Source organism: Bombina bombina, chromosome 3, assembly GCF_027579735.1.
Source record: "Bombina bombina isolate aBomBom1 chromosome 3, aBomBom1.pri, whole genome shotgun sequence".
NCBI classification, from domain to species: Eukaryota; Metazoa; Chordata; class Amphibia; order Anura; family Bombinatoridae; genus Bombina; species Bombina bombina.
In genome coordinates, this window is record NC_069501.1 from 635,113,798 (window position 1) to 635,131,531 (window position 17,734).

The following is a 17,734-nucleotide window of genomic DNA, read 5'->3' on the forward strand; positions in this document are numbered from 1 at the left end:
AATTTATGTACTAACTGTATTGATGCTACTTTAAATAAAAGCCAATCTGTACAAATTGAACAAATTTCACCAAACAGCGAGGGGAGAGTTATGCCGACTAACTCACCTCACGTGTCAGTACCTGCATCTCCCGCCCGGGAGGTGCGTGATATTGTTGCGCCCAGTACATCTGGGCGGCCATTACAGATAACATTACAAGATATGGCTACTGTTATGACTGAAGTTTTGGCTAAATTACCAGAACTAAGAGGCAAGCGTGATCACTCTGGGGTGAGAACAGAGTGCGCTGATAATACTAGGGCCATGTCTGATACTGCGTCACAGCTTGCAGAGCATGACGACGGAGAGCTTCATTCTGTGGGTGACGGTTCTGATCCAAACAGATTGGATTCAGATATTTCAAATTTTAAATTTAAACTGGAGAACCTCCGGGTATTACTAGGGGAGGTTTTAGCGGCTCTGAATGATTGTAACACAGTTGCAATACCAGAGAAAATGTGTAGGTTGGATAAATATTTTGCGGTACCGGCGAGTACTGATGTTTTTCCTATACCTAAGAGACTTACTGAAATTGTTACTAAGGAGTGGGATAGACCCGGTGTGCCATTCTCACCCCCTCCAATATTTAGAAAAATGTTCCCAATAGACACCACCACACGGGACTTATGGCAAACGGTCCCTAAGGTGGAGGGAGCAGTTTCTACCTTAGCTAAGCGTACCACTATCCCGGTTGAGGATAGCTGTGCTTTTTCAGATCCAATGGATAAAAAACTAGAGGGTTACCTTAAGAAAATGTTTGTTCAACAAGGTTTTATATTGCAACCCCTTGCATGCATCGCGCCGGTCACGGCTGCTGCAGCATTCTGGATTGAATCTCTGGAAGAGAACATTAGTTCAGCTACGCTGGACGATATTACGGACAGGCTTAGAGTCCTTAAACTAGCTAATTCTTTCATTTCAGAAGCCGTAGTACATTTAACTAAGCTTACGGCTAAGAATTCAGGATTCGCCATTCAGGCACGCAGAGCACTGTGGCTAAAATCCTGGTCAGCTGATGTTACTTCTAAATCTAAATTGCTTAATATACCTTTCAAGGGGCAGACCTTATTCGGGCCCGGGTTGAAGGAGATTATCGCTGACATTACAGGAGGTAAAGGCCATGCCCTGCCTCAGGACAAAGCCAAAGCTAAGACTAGACAGTCTAATTTTCGTTCCTTTCGTAATTTCAAAGCAGGAGCAGCATCAACTTCCTCTGCACCAAAACAGGAAGGAACTGTTGCTCGCTACAGACAAGGCTGGAGACCTAATCAGTCCTGGAACAAGGGCAAACAGGCCAGGAAACCTGCTGCTGCCCCTAAGACAGCATAAATCGAGGGCCCCCGATCCGGGACCGGATCTGGTGGGGGGCAGACTTTCTCTCTTCGCCCAGGCTTGGGCAAGAGATGTTCAGGATCCCTGGGCGCTAGAGATCATATCTCAGGGATACCTTCTGGACTTCAAATCTTCTCCCCCAAGAGGGAGATTTCATCTGTCAAGGTTGTCAACAAACCAGATAAAGAAAGAAGCGTTTCTACGCTGCGTACAAGCTCTTTTATTAATGGGAGTGATCCATCCGGTTCCGCGGTCGGAACAAGGACAAGGGTTTTACTCAAATCTGTTTGTAGTTTCCAAAAAAGAGGGAACTTTCAGGCCAATCTTGGATTTAAAGATCCTAAACAAATTCCTAAGAGTTCCATCGTTCAAAATGGAAACTATTCGGACAATTTTACCCATGATCCAAAGAGGTCAGTACATGACCACAGTGGATTTAAAGGATGCTTACCTTCACATACCGATTCACAAAGATCATTACCGGTATCTAAGGTTTGCCTTTCTAGACAGGCATTACCAATTTGTAGCTCTTCCATTCGGATTGGCTACGGCTCCAAGAATCTTCACAAAGGTTCTGGGTACTCTTCTAGCGGTTCTAAGACCGCGAGGAATTTCGGTAGCTCCATACCTGGACGACATTCTGATACAAGCTCTAAGCTTTCAAACTGCCAAGTCTCATACAGAGTTAGTACTGGCATTTCTAAGGTCGCATGGATGGAAGGTGAACGAAAAGAAGAGCTCTCTTTCCACTCACAAGAGTTCCTTTCTTGGGGACTCTGATAGATTCTGTAGAAATGAAGATTTACCTGACAGAAGACAGGTTAACAAAGCTTCAAAATGCATGCCGTGTCCTTCATTCCATTCAACACCCGTCAGTAGCTCAATACATGGAGGTGATCGGCTTAATGGTAGCGGCAATGGACATAGTACCTTTTGCTCGCCTACATCTCAGACCTCTGCAATTGTGCATGCTAAGTCAGTGGAATGGGGATTACTCAGATTTGTCCCCTACTCTGAACCTGGATCAAGAGACCAGAAATTCTCTTCTATGGTGGCTTTCTCGGCCACATCTGTCCAGGGGGATGCCATTCAGCAGGCCAGACTGGACAATTGTAACAACAGACGCCAGCCTACTAGGTTGGGGCGCTGTCTGGAATTCTCTGAAGACTCAGGGATTATGGAATCAGGAGGAGAGCCTCCTTCCAATAAACATTCTGGAATTGAGAGCAGTTCTCAATGCCCTTCTGGCTTGGCCCCAGTTATCAACTCGGGGGTTCATCAGGTTTCAGTCGGACAACATCACGACTGTGGCTTACATCAACCATCAGGGAGGGACAAGAAGCTCCCTAGCAATGATGGAAGTATCAAAGATAATTCGCTGGGCAGAGTCTCACTCGTGCCACCTGTCAGCAATCCACATCCCGGGAGTGGAGAACTGGGAGGCGGATTTCTTGAGTCGTCAGACTTTTCATCCGGGAGAGTGGGAACTTCATCCGGAGGTCTTTGCCCAAATACTTCGACGTTGGGGCAAACCGCAAATAGATCTCATGGCGTCTCGTCAGAACGCCAAACTTCCTCGCTACGGGTCCAGATCCAGGGATCCGGAAGCAGTTATGATAGATGCCTTGACAGCACCATGGACCTTCAGGATGGCTTATGTGTTTCCACCCTTCCCGATGCTTCCTCGATTGATTGCCAGAATCAAACAGGAGAGAGCATCAGTGATTCTAATAGCACCTGCATGGCCACGCAGGACTTGGTATGCAGATCTAGTGGACATGTCATCCTGTCCGCCTTGGTCTCTACCTCTAAGACAGGACCTTCTGATTCAGGGTCCATTCAAATATCAAAACCTAACTTCTCTGAAGCTGACTGCTTGGAAATTGAACGCTTGATCTTATCAAAGCGTGGTTTTTCTGAGTCAGTTATTGATACCTTAATACAGGCTAGGAAGCCTGTTACTAGAAGGATTTACCATAAAATATGGCGTAAATACTTATATTGGTGCGAATCCAAAGGTTACTCTTGGAGTAAGGTTAGGATTCCTAGGATATTGTCTTTTCTACAAGAAGGTTTAGATAAGGGTTTATCGGCTAGTTCTTTAAAGGGACAGATCTCAGCTCTGTCCATTTTGTTGCACAAGCGTCTGTCAGAAAATCCAGACGTCCAGGCCTTTTGTCAAGCTTTAGCTAGGATCAAGCCTGTGTTTAAAACTGTTGCTCCACCATGGAGTTTAAACCTGGTTCTTAACGTTTTACAAGGAGTTCCGTTTGAACCCCTTCATTCCATTGACATTAAACTGTTATCTTGGAAAGTTCTATTTTTAATGGCTATTTCTTCTGCTCGGAGAGTCTCTGAGTTATCAGCTCTACATTGTGATTCTCCTTATTTGATTTTTCATTCGGATAAGGTAGTTCTGCGTACAAAACCTGGGTTCTTACCTAAGGTAGTCACTAACAGGAATATCAATCAAGAGATCGTTGTTCCTTCCTTGTGTCCGAATCCTTCTTCAAAGAAGGAACGTCTTCTGCACAATCTGGATGTAGTTCGTGCCCTCAAGTTCTATTTGCAGGCAACTAAGGAATTTCGACAAACGTCTTCCCTGTTTGTCGTGTACTCTGGTCAGAGGAGAGGTCAAAAGGCTTCGGCTACTTCTCTCTCCTTCTGGCTTCGTAGCATAATTCGTTTAGCCTATGAGACTGCTGGACAGCAGCCTCCTGAAAGAATTACAGCTCATTCTACTAGAGCTGTGGCTTCCACTTGGGCCTTTAAGAATGAGGCCTCTGTTGAACAGATTTGCAAGGCTGCAACTTGGTCTTCGCTCCATACTTTTTTTTTAAATTTTACAAATTTGACACTTTTGCTTCTTCGGAGGCTATTTTTGGGAGAAAGGTTCTTCAGGCAGTGGTTCCTTCTGTATAATGAGCCTGCCTAGCCCTCCCGTCATCCGTGTACTTTTGCTTTGGTATTGGTATCCCAGAAGTAATGATGACCCGTGGACTGATCACACATAACAGAAGAAAACATAATTTATGCTTACCTGATAAATTCCTTTCTTCTGTTGTGTGATCAGTCCACGGCCCGCCCTGTTTTTTTAAGGCAGGCAAATATTTTCTAAATTATACTACAGTCACCTCTTCACCCTTGGTTTCTCCTTTCTCGTTGGTCCTTGGTCGAATGACTGGGAGTGGCGTAGGGGGGAGGAGCTATATGCAGCTCTGCTGGGTGAATCCTCTTGCATTTCCTGTTGGGGAGGAGTTATATCCCAGAAGTAATGATGACCCGTGGACTGATCACACAACAGAAGAAAGGAATTTATCAGGTAAGCATAAATTATGTTTTTTTGTTTTTTGTCTAAAGTTGTTTCCTCACATAACATTAATAGGGAAATTATTGTTCCCTCCTTGTGTCCTAATGCAAAAGATGCTTCTGAGAAATCTTTGCATTATTTGGATGTTAGAGCATTGAAATATTATGTCGATGCTACTAAGGATTCCAGACAGACTTCTAGCCTATTTGTTCTTTTTTTTTTTGGTTCTAAGAAAGGCTCGAAGGCTGCTGTTTTGAAACGTTTGATTTACAAAGCTGATTTGGAGGCAAGTAAGCCACAGCCACAAAGCATTACAGCTCATTCTACTAGATCAGTTGCCACATCTTGGGCTTTCAAAAATGAGTATTCAGTTGATCAAATTGGCAAAGCAGCCACTTGGTCTGCTCTGCATACCTTTACTAAATTTTACCATTTTGATGTTTTTGCTTCTACAGAAGCAGCCTTTGGTAGAAAGGTCCTCAGGCAGTTGTCTGTTTGATAATTGTGCCTATATATTGAGTTTGTCTTAAAATAAATAATTTTGGGTTTTGGATTTAAAGTGAATCTAAAGTTTAATTAATAAATGCCTTGTATCTAAAAATACTCTTAAAAACAGGGGCACTTTCATTCATTAAACTTTACATTGAAGATGTTTTTTTTAAATACTACCTTTCTTTATGAAAAACAGACCAGCGATCCTCCACCCACATCTCCTGCTGTAGTTAGCATATTGATGACGAATCTGGTTTTCTCCAATCGTTATATTGCCTCATAAGCTGGACGCTAAAGGGGGCAAGCAACAATTGCAGGAAGCCGGATTTGTCATCAATATGCTAACTACAGCAGTAGCTGTGGACGGAGGAGCGCCTTTCTGCTTTCCATAAAGAAAAGTTAAAGTATTTTAAAAAAAGAATCTTTAATGTAAAGTTTTTAATGAATGAAAGTGCCCCTTTTTAAAAAGTATTTTAGATACTGGGCACTAATTCATTAAACTTCACATTCACTTTAATTTCTCAGCGGAAAAAATGTTTTTCTTTTAATCCCTCCCTTTACTTGTGAACTTCCACATCTTGGGTACTATGTCCCATACGTAACAGCTTGTGGACTCTAACCACATATAAAAGAAAAAAAAAAAACAATTTATATCCTACCTGATAAATTAAAGGGACACTCAAGTCAAAATTAAACTTTCATTATTCAGATAGAGCATGCAATTTTAAACAACTTTCCAATTTACTTCCATTAACAAAATGTGCACAGTCTTTTTATATTTAAACTTTTTGAGTCACCAGCTCCTACTGAGCATGTGCAAGAATAAACGTATGCATTTGTGAATGGCTGATGGATTTCACATGGTACGTGTATGCATTTTTGATTGGCTGATGACTGTCACATGGTACAGGGGAAGTGGAAATAGACATAACTTTTAAAATTGTCAACAAAAAAAAAATCTACTACTCATTTGAAGTTCAGACTAAGTGCTATTGTATTGTCTTGCTATCTTGCATTTGTTGATTGTGCAAATCTACTTGGCTATACGTTAAACTGAGGTATGAGTGAGGTGGGGGGGTTTATGGGCTTTTTAGGTTTGAAAAACTTTGCCTCCTCCTGGTAGGAATGTATATCCCATACGTAACAGCTTGTGGACTCTCGCCGCCATTAAATAAATGAATTAATCGGGTAAGCTATAACATTTTTTTTTCTTTAATTACTTTGTTTGATTTTTTTTTTCTTCCTTCTTTTAGGAACTGATGAATCTCCAGAGCCACTGCCTATTCCCACATTTCTGGTGGGGTACGACTATGACTTTCTAGTGTTGTCACCATTTGCCTTGCCTTACTGGGAAAGATTGCTGCTAGAACCTTATGGATCACAGCGAGATATTGCTTATGTTGTTGTCTGCCCTGAGAATGAGGCATTGTTAAACGGCGCCAAATGTTTCTTTCGTGATCTCACTGCAATGTATGAGGTAATAATAGGTTATTATGTTTGTTTTGTCTGGTTTAACAGTGTACAATAATGAATGATATATCTTTTAAAGATAGTAACTAGTAAGAATATAGAACGTGTAGGAAACTACAAAAGAGTAAAGTTTCTAGCACACTCTGGAATAAGATTTTTTTTTTTAATCCTTTGATTTATATAAAAAGTAACCAGAATTTAGGCACAAAGTGGCTGACATGCTTTGCACTCTCTATTGGTGTTTCCTCAAAAACTGTCTATGAGAACTCACCAGTAGACGGCACAAAACATGAAAAAAATAAGTCCAAAAAACCGCCACTTGAAATAAATAAAAACCCAAACTTTATTAGGAATCCAAGTCCATTAAAAACTCATGGAGATAACATCAAGGGTAGGGGGAGAGACGAAAAAGTCTTACATGTTTCGGCAAGGTATAGCCGTAATCATGGACATAAATTCATACAGGTGTCACACTTATTTACAAAGGTTAAATGTTCCCCATTGGTTAAAATTTAACACACCCTTCCCCTTCCCTCCCTTGCAAGAGAACAAAAATGAACCATTTCAGCTGCATCAGTACATGACTAACATAGATTGCACAAATGAAGAAGCAAAATTGAGTTAAATGATAGTATACATCAAATATTCCCAAACATAGGAGGTAAATCTCAGTTAATGGAAAGCAAATTTAAATAGTATATTAAAATCAGAGCAGATATATATGTATAAATAATGTGAATTACATAAAGAGGAACAATTTAATAACATTTGGGCTGAAAATATTGAATCCACGCTCCTAGTTAATATTTTAAACAGTAGTCATCTGATTTCTAAAACACCAAAATACATATAGTTCATGAGTAAATATATATATATATATATATATATATACCTGGCAACTCCACAACGGCACAAAACATGTCAGACACACTGTGTCTACATACTGGTTACTTTTAATAATCCATAAAGGAAACATTTTTAAAATTCTTATACCTGCCTGTGCACAGAGATGTTTTACTTTCATGTAATTAGCAAGAGTCCATGAGCTAGTGACGTATGGGATATACATTCCTACCAGGAGGGGCAAAGTTTCCCAAACCTCAAAATGCCTATAAATACACCCCTCACCACACCCACAATTCAGTTTTACAAACTTTGCCTCCCGTGGAGGTGGTGAAGTAAGTTTGTGCTAGATTCTACGTTGATATGCGCTCCGCAGCAGGTTGGAGCCCGGTTTTCCTCTCAGCGTGCAGTGAATGTCAGAGGGATGTGAAGAGAGTATTGCCTATTTGAATTCAATGATCTCCTTCTACGGGGTCTATTTCATAGGTTCTCTGTTATCGGTCGTAGAGATTAATCTCTTACCTCCCTTTTCAGATCGACGATATACTCTTATATATACCATTACCTCTACTGATTTTCGTTTCAGTACTGGTTTGGCTTTCTACAACTTGTAGATGAGTGTCCTGGGGTAAGTAAGTCTTATTTTCTGTGACACTCTAATCTATGGTTGGGCACTTTTTTATAAAGTTCTAAAAATATATGTATTCAAACATTTATTTGCCTTGACTCAGGATGTTTAACGTTCCTTATTTCAGACAGTCAGTTTCATATTTGGGATAATGCATATGAATAAAATAAAAAAAAATTTTACCTTAAAATTTGACTTTTTTCCCTGTGGGCTGTTAGGCTCGTGGGGGCTGAAAATGCTTCATTTTATTGCGTCATTCTTGGCGCGGACTTTTTTGGCGCAAAATTTTTTTCTGTTTCCAGCGTCATACGTGTCGCCGGAAGTTGCATCATTTTTGACGTTTTTTGCGCCAAAAGTGTCGGCGTTCCGGATGTGGCGTCATTTTTGGCGCTAAAAGCATTTAGGCGCCAAATAATGTGGGCGTCTTTTTTGGTGCTAAAAAAATATGGGCGTCACTATTGTCTCCACATTATTTAAGTCTCATTTATTGCTTCTGGTTGCTAGAAGCTTGTTCACTGGCATTTTTTCCCATTCCTGAAACTGTCATTTAAGGAATTTGATCAATTTTGCTTTATATGTTGTTTTTTCTATTACATATTGCAAGATGTCCCACGTTAACACTGAGTCAGAAGATACTTCTGGAAAATCGCTGCCTGGTGCTGGATCTACCAAAGCTAAGTGTATCTGCTGTAAACTTATGGTATCTGTTCCTCCAGCTGTTGTTTGTACTGATTGTCATGACAAACTTGTTAATGCAGATAATATTTCCTTTAGTACTGTTACATTACCTGTTGCTGTTCCGTCAACATCTAATGCTCAGAGTGTTCCTGATAACATAAGAGATTTTGTTTCTAAATCCATTAAGAAGGCTATGTCTGTTATTCCTCCTTCTAGTAAACGTAAAAAGTCTTTTAAAACTTCTCATTTTTCAGATTAATTTTTAAATGAACATCATCAATCTGATTCTGATAATGGTTCTTCTGGTTCAGAGGATTCTGTCTCAGAGGTTGATGCTGATAAATCTTCATATTTATTTAAAATGGAATTTATTCGTTCTTTACTTAAAGAAGTCCTAATTGCATTAGAAATAGAGGATTCTAGTCCTCTTGATACTAAATCTAAACGTTTAGATAAGGTTTTTAAATCTCCTGTAGTTATTCCAGAGGTTTTTCCTGTCCCTGATGCTATTTCTGAAGTAATTTCCAGGGAATGGAATAATTTGGGTAATTCATTTACTCCTTCTAAACGTTTTAAGCAATTATATCCTGTGACATCTGACAGATTAGAGTTTTGGGACAAAATCCCTAAGGTTGATGGGGCTGTCTCTACTCTTGCTAAGCGTACTACTATTCCTACGGCAGATGGTACTTCCTTTAAGGATCCTTTAGATAGGAAAATTGAATCTTTTCTAAGAAAAGCTTACTTGTGTTCAGGTAATCTTCTTAGACCTGCTATATCTTTAGCGGATGTTGCTGCAGCTTCAACTTTTTGGTTAGAAGCTTTAGCGCAACAAGTAACAGATCATAATTCTCATAGCATTATTAATCTTCAACATGCTAATAATTTTATTTGTGATGCCATCTTTGATATCATTAGAGTTGATGTCAGGTATATGTCTCTAGCTATTTTAGCTAGAAGAGCTTTATGGCTTAAAACTTGGAATGCTGATATGTCTTCTAAGTCTACTCTGCTTTCCCTTTCTTTCCAGGGTAATAAATTATTTGGTTCTCAGTTGGATTCTATTATCTCAACTGTTACTGGAGGGAAAGGAACTTTTTTACCACAGGATAAAAAATCTAAAGGTAAATTTAGGTCTAATAATCGTTTTCGTTCCTTTCGTCACAACAAGGAACAAAAGCCTGATCCTTCATCCTCAGGAGCGGTATCAGTTTGGAAACCATCTCCAGTCTGGAATAAATCCAAGCCTTTTAGAAAACCAAAGCCAGCTCCTAAGTCCACGTGAAGGTGCGGCCCTCATTCCAGCTCAGCTTTTTTTTCAAAGAAATTTGGATCAATTCTGTTCACAATCTTTGGATTCAGAACATTGTTTCAGAAGGGTACAGAATTGGCTTCAAGATAAGGCCTCCTGCAAAGAGATTTTTTCTTTCCCATTGTCCCAGTAAACCCAGCGAAGGCTCAAGCATTTCTGAATTGTGTTTCAGATCTAGAGTTGGCTGGAGTAATTATGCCAGTTCCAGTTCTGGAACAGGGGCTGGGGTTTTATTCAAATCTCTTCATTGTACCAAAGAAGGAGAATTCCTTCAGACCAGTTCTGGATCTAAAAATATTGAATCGTTATGTAAGGATACCAACATTCAAAATGGTAACTGTAAGGACCTTTTGTTCAGCAAGGGCATTATATGTCTACAATAGATTTACAGGATGCATATCTGCATATTCCGATTCATCCAGATCACTATCAGTTTCTGAGATTCTCTTTCCTAGACAAGCATTACCAGTTTGTGGCTCTACCGTTTGGCCTAGCAACAGCTCCAAGAATTTTTACAAAGGTTCTCGGTGCCCTTCTGTCTGTAATCAGAGAACAGGGTATTGTGGTATTTCCTTATTTGGACGATATCTTGGTACTTGCTCAGTCTTCGCATTTAGCAGAATCTCATACTAATCGACTTGTGTTGTTTCTTCAAGATCATGGTTGGAGGATCAATTTACCAAAAAGTTCATTGATTCCTCAGACAAGGGTAACCTTTTTAGGTTTCCAGATAGATTCAGTGTCCATGACTCTGTCTTTGACAGACAAGAGACGTCTAAAATTGATATCAGCTTGTCGAAACCTTCAGTCACAATCATTCCCTTCGGTAGCCTTATGCATGGAAATTCTAGGTCTTATGACTGCTGCATCGGACGCGATCCCCTTTGCTCGTTTTCACATGCGACCTCTTCAGCTCTGTATGCTGAAACAGTGGTGCAGGGATTACACAAAGATATCTCAATTAATATCTTTAAAAACGATTGTACGACACTCTCTGACGTGGTGGACAGATCACCATCGTTTAGTTCAGGGGGCTTCTTTTGTTCTTCCGACCTGGACTGTAATTTCAACAGATGCAAGTCTTGCAGGTTGGGAAGCTGTGTGGGGGTCTCTGACAGCACAAGGGGTTTGGGAATCTCAGGAGGTGAGATTACCGATCAATATTTTGGAACTCCGTGCAATTTTCAGAGCTCTTCAGTCTTGGCCTCTTCTAAAGAGAGAATCGTTCATTTGTTTTCAGACAGACAATGTCACAACTGTGGCATACATCAATCATCAAGGAGGGACTCACAGTCCTCTGGCTATGAAAGAAGTATCTCGAATTCTGGTATGGGCGGAATCCAGCTCCTGTCTAGTTTCTGCGGTTCATATCCCAGGTATAGACAATTGGGAAGCGGATTATCTCAGTCGCCAAACGTTACATCCGGGCGAATGGTCTCTTCACCCAGAGGTATTTCTTCAGATTGTTCAAATGTGGGGACTTCCAGAAATAGATCTGATGGCCTCTCATCCAAACAAGAAACTTCCCAGGTATCTGTCCATATCCAGGGATCCTCAAGCGGAAGCAGTGGATGCATTGTCACTTCCTTGGAAGTATCATCCTGCCTATATCTTTCCGCCTCTAGTTCTTCTTCCAAGAGTAATCTCCAAGATTCTGAAGGAATGCTCGTTTTTTCTGCTGGTAGCTCCAGCATGGCCTCACAGGTTTTGGTATGCGGATCTTGTCCGGATGGCCTCTTGCCAACCGTGGACTCTTCCGTTAAGACCAGACCTTCTGTCGCAAGGTCCTTTTTTTCCATCAGGATCTCAAATCCTTAAATTTAAAGGTGTGGAGATTGAACGCTTGATTCTTAGTCAAAGAGATTTCTCTGACTCTGTGATTAATACTATGTTACAGGCTCGTAAATCCGTATCTAGGGAGATATATTATAGAGTCTGGAAGACTTATATTTCTTGGTGTCTTTCTCATTTTTCCTGGCATTCTTTTAGAATTCCGAGAATTTTACAGTTTCTTCAGGATGGTTTGGATAAAGGTTTGTCTGCAAGTTCCTTGAAAGGACAAATCTCTGCTCTTTCTGTTCTTTTTCACAGAAAGATTGCTAATCTTTCTGATATTCATTGTTTTGTACAAGCTTTGGTTCGTATAAAACCTGTCATTAAGTCAATTTCTCCTCCTTGGAGTTTGAATTTGGTTCTGGGGGCTCTTCAAGCTCCTCCGTTTGAACCTATGCATTCATTGGACATTAAATTACTTTCTTGGAAAGTTTTGTTCCTTTTGGCCATCTCTTCTGCCAGAAGAGTTTCTGAATTATCTGCTCTTTCTTGTGAGTCTCCTTTTCTGATTTTTCACCAGGATAAGGCGGTGTTGCGAACTTCTTTTAAATTTTTACCTAAGGTTGTGAATTCTAACAACATTAGTAGAGAAATTGTGGTTCCTTCATTATGTCCTAATCCTAAGAATTCTAAGGAGAAATCATTGCATTCTTTGGATGTAGTTAGAGCTTTGAAATATTATGTTGAAGCTACTAAGAATTTCAGAAAGACTTCTAGTCTGTTATCTTTTCCGGTACTAGGAAAGGTCAGAAGGCCTCTGCCATTTCTTTGGCATCTTGGTTGAAATCTTTAATTCATCATGCTTATGTCGAGTCGGGTAAAACTCCGCCTCAAAGGATTACAGCTCATTCTACTAGGTCAGTTTCTACTTCCTGGGCGTTTAGGAATGAAGCTTCGGTTGATCAGATTTGCAAAGCAGCAACTTGGTCTTCTTTGCATACTTTTACTAAATTCTACCATTTTGATGTGTTTTCTTCTTCTGAAGCTGTTTTTGGTAGAAAAGTACTTCAGGCAGCTGTTTCAGTTTGAATCTTCTGCTTATATTTTCAGTTTTTTTCTTTATAAGATATAAACTTTATTTTGGGTGTGGATTTTTTTCAGTGGAATTGGCTGTCTTTATTTTATCCCTCCCTCTCTAGTGACTCTTGCGTGGAAGATCCACATCTTGGGTAGTCATTATCCCATACGTCACTAGCTCATGGACTCTTGCTAATTACATGAAAGAAAACATAATTTATGTAAGAACTTACCTGATAAATTCATTTCTTTCATATTAGCAAGAGTCCATGAGGCCCACCCTTTTTTGTGGTGATTATGATTTTTTTGTATAAAGCACAATTATTCCAATTCCTTATATTTATGCTTCGCACTTTTTTCTTATCACCCCACTTCTTGGCTATTCGTTAAACTGATTTGTGGGTGTGGTGAGGGGTGTATTTGTAGGCATTTTGAGGTTTGGGAAACTTTGCCCCTCCTGGTAGGAATGTATATCCCATACGTCACTAGCTCATGGACTCTTGCTAATATGAAAGAAATGAATTTATCAGGTAAGTTCTTACATAAATAGTTTTTTCTCTTTTGTATGACCATCTCTATCTCAGTGCACTCCCCACAGTCTTGTCACAGTGTAGTTAAAAGGATAGGAAACCTCAAAACTTTCTTCCGAGATTCTGATAGAACATAAATTTTAATCAACTTTACAATTTACTACTATTATCAAATTTGCTTCATTCTCTTGTTATCCTTTGCTGAAGGAACATTGGCAGCTAGCTGAACACATCTAGTTAGCCAATGACAAAAGACAAATGTGTGCAGGCACCAATCAGCAGTTAGCTCCCTCTAGTGTAGAATATGCGTGTATTTTTCAACAAGAGCTACCAAGAGAACAAAGCACATTTGAAAATAGAAATAAACTTGTCTTAAAATTACATGCTCTATCTGAATCATGAAAGTTTAAAATTTACTTTCCGATCCCATTAAGTTGGAACTGACTTATATGAGAGAAACTCTTGCTGGTAGTAACACCAGAAAGCATAATATATTTGATTTTCACTCTTTGCCCTTTTCAGTAATTTTATTTGCTAATCCCTGATAGAGGATTCAAGCTAACACTTTTAACCAGACAAGGGAATTGGCTCCATGGACTTATTTTTATTACATATATTGAGAGATATGGATACAAATATAGATGTATGTTTCTTCTGAGGTTATAGTAATCTGTTCTTTGTTTTCTAGGATTTTGCTTTTATATTAAGTGAATTTTTATAACATCTAGTTTGTGGCTGCTAAAAAATATTTGTTATTAATTTGTTCTCTGTTAAGTCTTGTAGACTTGGTCAGCATAGACCGATCTCCAAGCATCTAACAGATGGCATCATGAGGGTTGGTGCTACTGCAGCAAAGAAACTTTCTGAAAAATCAGTTGCAGAATGGTTTTCTCAGACAACAAATGACAGCAATGAAGCGTTTTCCAAGCTCCGGTTATATGCTCAAGTTTGCAGATATGAATTAGGTAAGTATTTTATTTTTCCTTTTGTTGAATTGATATAATTTTCTTAAATTTACTTATTATTCTGTATAGTACTTGTAGTACTTTGTATAGTTCTTTTGCATTCATTGTGGCACCATATGAAGTACAAGTTAATGGCAATTGGATTAATATCAATCCATGGAGTTTCTGCATGTAAAATGAAGCTTTCCTTAAAGCTCTATTTTTATTTTCCATCTTTCTTTCCATCTCAATATAAATCTCTGATCCATCTTTGTTACATTCATTGAACTGCAGTACTCCTTTCATCTCAAACTGTCTACCATAGTCATCCAATATATCCTTCCTTTACATGTTAAAGGGACACTCAAGTCAAAAACTTTTATGATTCAGAAAGAGCATGCATTTTTAAGACACTTTCCAATTTTGCACAGTCTTTTTTATATGCACACTTTCTTTGCACATGCTCACAGGGTATACGTATACTAGTCTGTCACATGACGCAGTGGGACGGAAAATGAGAGAAAAAATAAATTTGCTAGAAGAAAATCTACTGCTTATTTGAATTGCAGAGTGTTATATCATTGTCTTTTTATTATGCACTTGTTAATTATTCAATTCTACTGCATTGAGTGGTCCTTTAAACTCTGGGATAAATATGTGACAGATGTCTGTTTGAGCTCTTGATTTTGCATGGTTTGTCCCTTTCTCTGAATCCTCTGTTTGCAATTACTGTAAGTAGCATTTACCTACAAGCTCTTCTGGCATAGTTGTGATTTCAAAAAATCTTACATAGCCAGTAAACTTTACATATACAGCCCCCCCCCCTTCTCCTACTGGCTGCATTTCACTCTTATGGATATCACTATGAATACATTATGCAGGATTCTTTAAGGCCTCCCTGTGATGTGAGAGCATGAGAATGTAATGGCTTCATTCCCCCCAGCACATACATTTTACCAGCTGGGCTTTTCCCCTGACTACGTTTTGGCAAGCAGATACTTATTCTCTTGACTTAATGGACTTGGAAGGTTATGCATCTCTTAACAAAGGGGGTCCTTCTCCCTTTAGAACATTGTGCATAAGCTTATCTACTCAGCCAAACTCATGTAATGCTTATATGGTTAAGGCACAGAGCACACTAGTTAGTTTATAACCTGGCAAGCTTAAAATGCATTTACAGTCCTACTTATAGTTTACTGACTGGTGACATAATCTTCTTATGAGTCAAACTCCTTCCAACCTTCTCTTAAACAAAATTACCATAAAAAGTCCTTTCAAGTCATGTCTAAGAAAGGCCTAACTTTGCTACTGCCCTACCCAAAGGCCCTTTTAGTGGGGAGCTGATTGCTATTTAGATTATATGACAAGCTTTGGGTTAGGACAGGTTTGTCCTTAATTATTATTTTTCATACAGGTGGTGAGAGTCCACAATCCATTAATCCTTGGAATTACTCTTCTCTACCACGGGGAGGAGGCAGAGATCCCCACGCGCCCTATAAAACCCCTCACACATATCTCAGTCTTTACTTTGCCTCTGCTGGAGGTGGTTGAAGAATGAAGATGTGCATTTGATTCTTCGGGGAGGGGTTTTCAGTCTATATTGAGGCCCAGTTTCTCCTCAGAGTAGTACAGTGCTTGTCAGAGGAATGTATATGGGGTATGGTTTGATTCTTTTTTCACCTAATGGGAATTCTTTTCAAAAAAACATCCATAGTTGGTCCCAGGGACTTGTCTTTTGCCTCCCTTTATGGATCTACAATATACTCCTATTCCTTAACCTCTGCAAATATGTTTTAGTACTGATTTGGCTGTCTGCTGCTTATTTCTCCAACATAGGTGTGTCCGGTCCACGGCGTCATCCTTACTTGTGGGATATTCTCTTCCCCAACAGGAAATGGCAAAGAGCCCAGCAAAGCTGGTCACATGATCCCTCCTAGGCTCCGCCTACCCCAGTCATTCTCTTTGCCGTTGTACAGGCAACATCTCCACGGAGATGGCTTAGAGTTTTTTAGTGTTTAACTGTAGTTTTTCATTATTCAATCAAGAGTTTGTTATTTTCAAATAGTGCTGGTACGTACTATTTACTCAGAAACAGAAAAGAGATGAAGAATTCTGTTTGTATGAGGAAAATGATTTTAGCAACCGTAACTAAAATCCATGGCTGTTCCACACAGGACTGTTGAGAGCAATTAACTTCAGTTGGGGGAACAGAGTGCAGTCTCTTACTGCTTGAGGTATGACACATTCTAACAAGACGATGTAATGCTGGAAGCTGTCATTTTCCCTATGGGATCCGGTAAGCCATGTTTATTACGATTGTAAATAAGGGCTTCACAAGGGCTTATTTAAACTGTAGACTTTTTCTGGGCTAAATCGATTGATTATTAACACATATTTAGCCTTGAGGAATCATTTTATCTGGGTATTTTGATATAATAATATCGGCAGGCACTGTTTTAGACACCTTATTCTTTAGGGGCTTTCCCAAAGCATAGGCAGAGTCTCATTTTCGCGCCGGTGTTGCGCACTTGTTTTTGAGAGGCATGGCATGCAGTCGCATGTGAGAGGAGCTCTGATACTTATAAAAGACTTCTGAAGGCGTCATTTGGTATCGTATTCCCCTTTGGGTTTGGTTGGGTCTCAGCAAAGCAGATACCAGGGACTGTAAAGGGGTTTAAAGCTTAAAACGGCTCCGGTTCCGTTATTTTAAGGGTTAAAGCTTCCAAAATTGGTGTGCAATATTTTCAAAGCTTTAAGACGCTGTGGTGAAAATTTGGTGAATTTTGAACAATTCCTTCATGTTTTTTCGCAATTGCAGTAATAAAGTGTGTTCAGTTTAAAATTTAAAGTGACAGTAACGGTTTTATTTTAAAACGTTTTTTGTACTTTCTGATCAAGTTTATGCCTGTTTAACATGTCTGAGCTACCAGATAGACTATGTTCTGAATGTGGGGAAGCCAGAATTCCTATTCATTTAAATAAATGTGATTTATGTGATAATGACAATGATGCCCAAGATGATTCCTCAAGTGAGGGGAGTAAGCATGGTACTGCATCATTCCCTCCTTCGTCTACACGAGTCTTGCCCACTCAGGAGGCCCCTAGTACATCTAGCGCGCCAATACTCCTTACTATGCAACAATTAACGGCTGTAATGGATAATTCTGTCAAAAACATTTTAGCCAAAATGAATCCTTGTCAGCGTAAGCGTGGCTGCTCTGTTTTAGTTACTGAAGAGCATGACGACGCTGATATTAATATCTCTGAAGGGCCCCTAACCCAATCTGAGGGGGCCAGGGAGGTTTT

General features: G+C 39.6%; 1 protein-coding gene across 1 annotated transcript in view; it reads left to right on the forward strand.

The window, feature by feature from the left end:
• The window catches only part of MED13 (mediator complex subunit 13), a 1,182,528-nt gene that overhangs the window by 526,168 nt on the left and 638,626 nt on the right, over positions 1–17,734 (forward strand). Inside the window, exons 18-19 of the mRNA XM_053707341.1 lie at positions 6,427–6,650; positions 14,260–14,449. Coding sequence (XP_053563316.1) covers positions 6,427–6,650; positions 14,260–14,449 — 414 coding nt within the window. The remainder of the gene's footprint in view (positions 1–6,426; positions 6,651–14,259; positions 14,450–17,734) is intronic.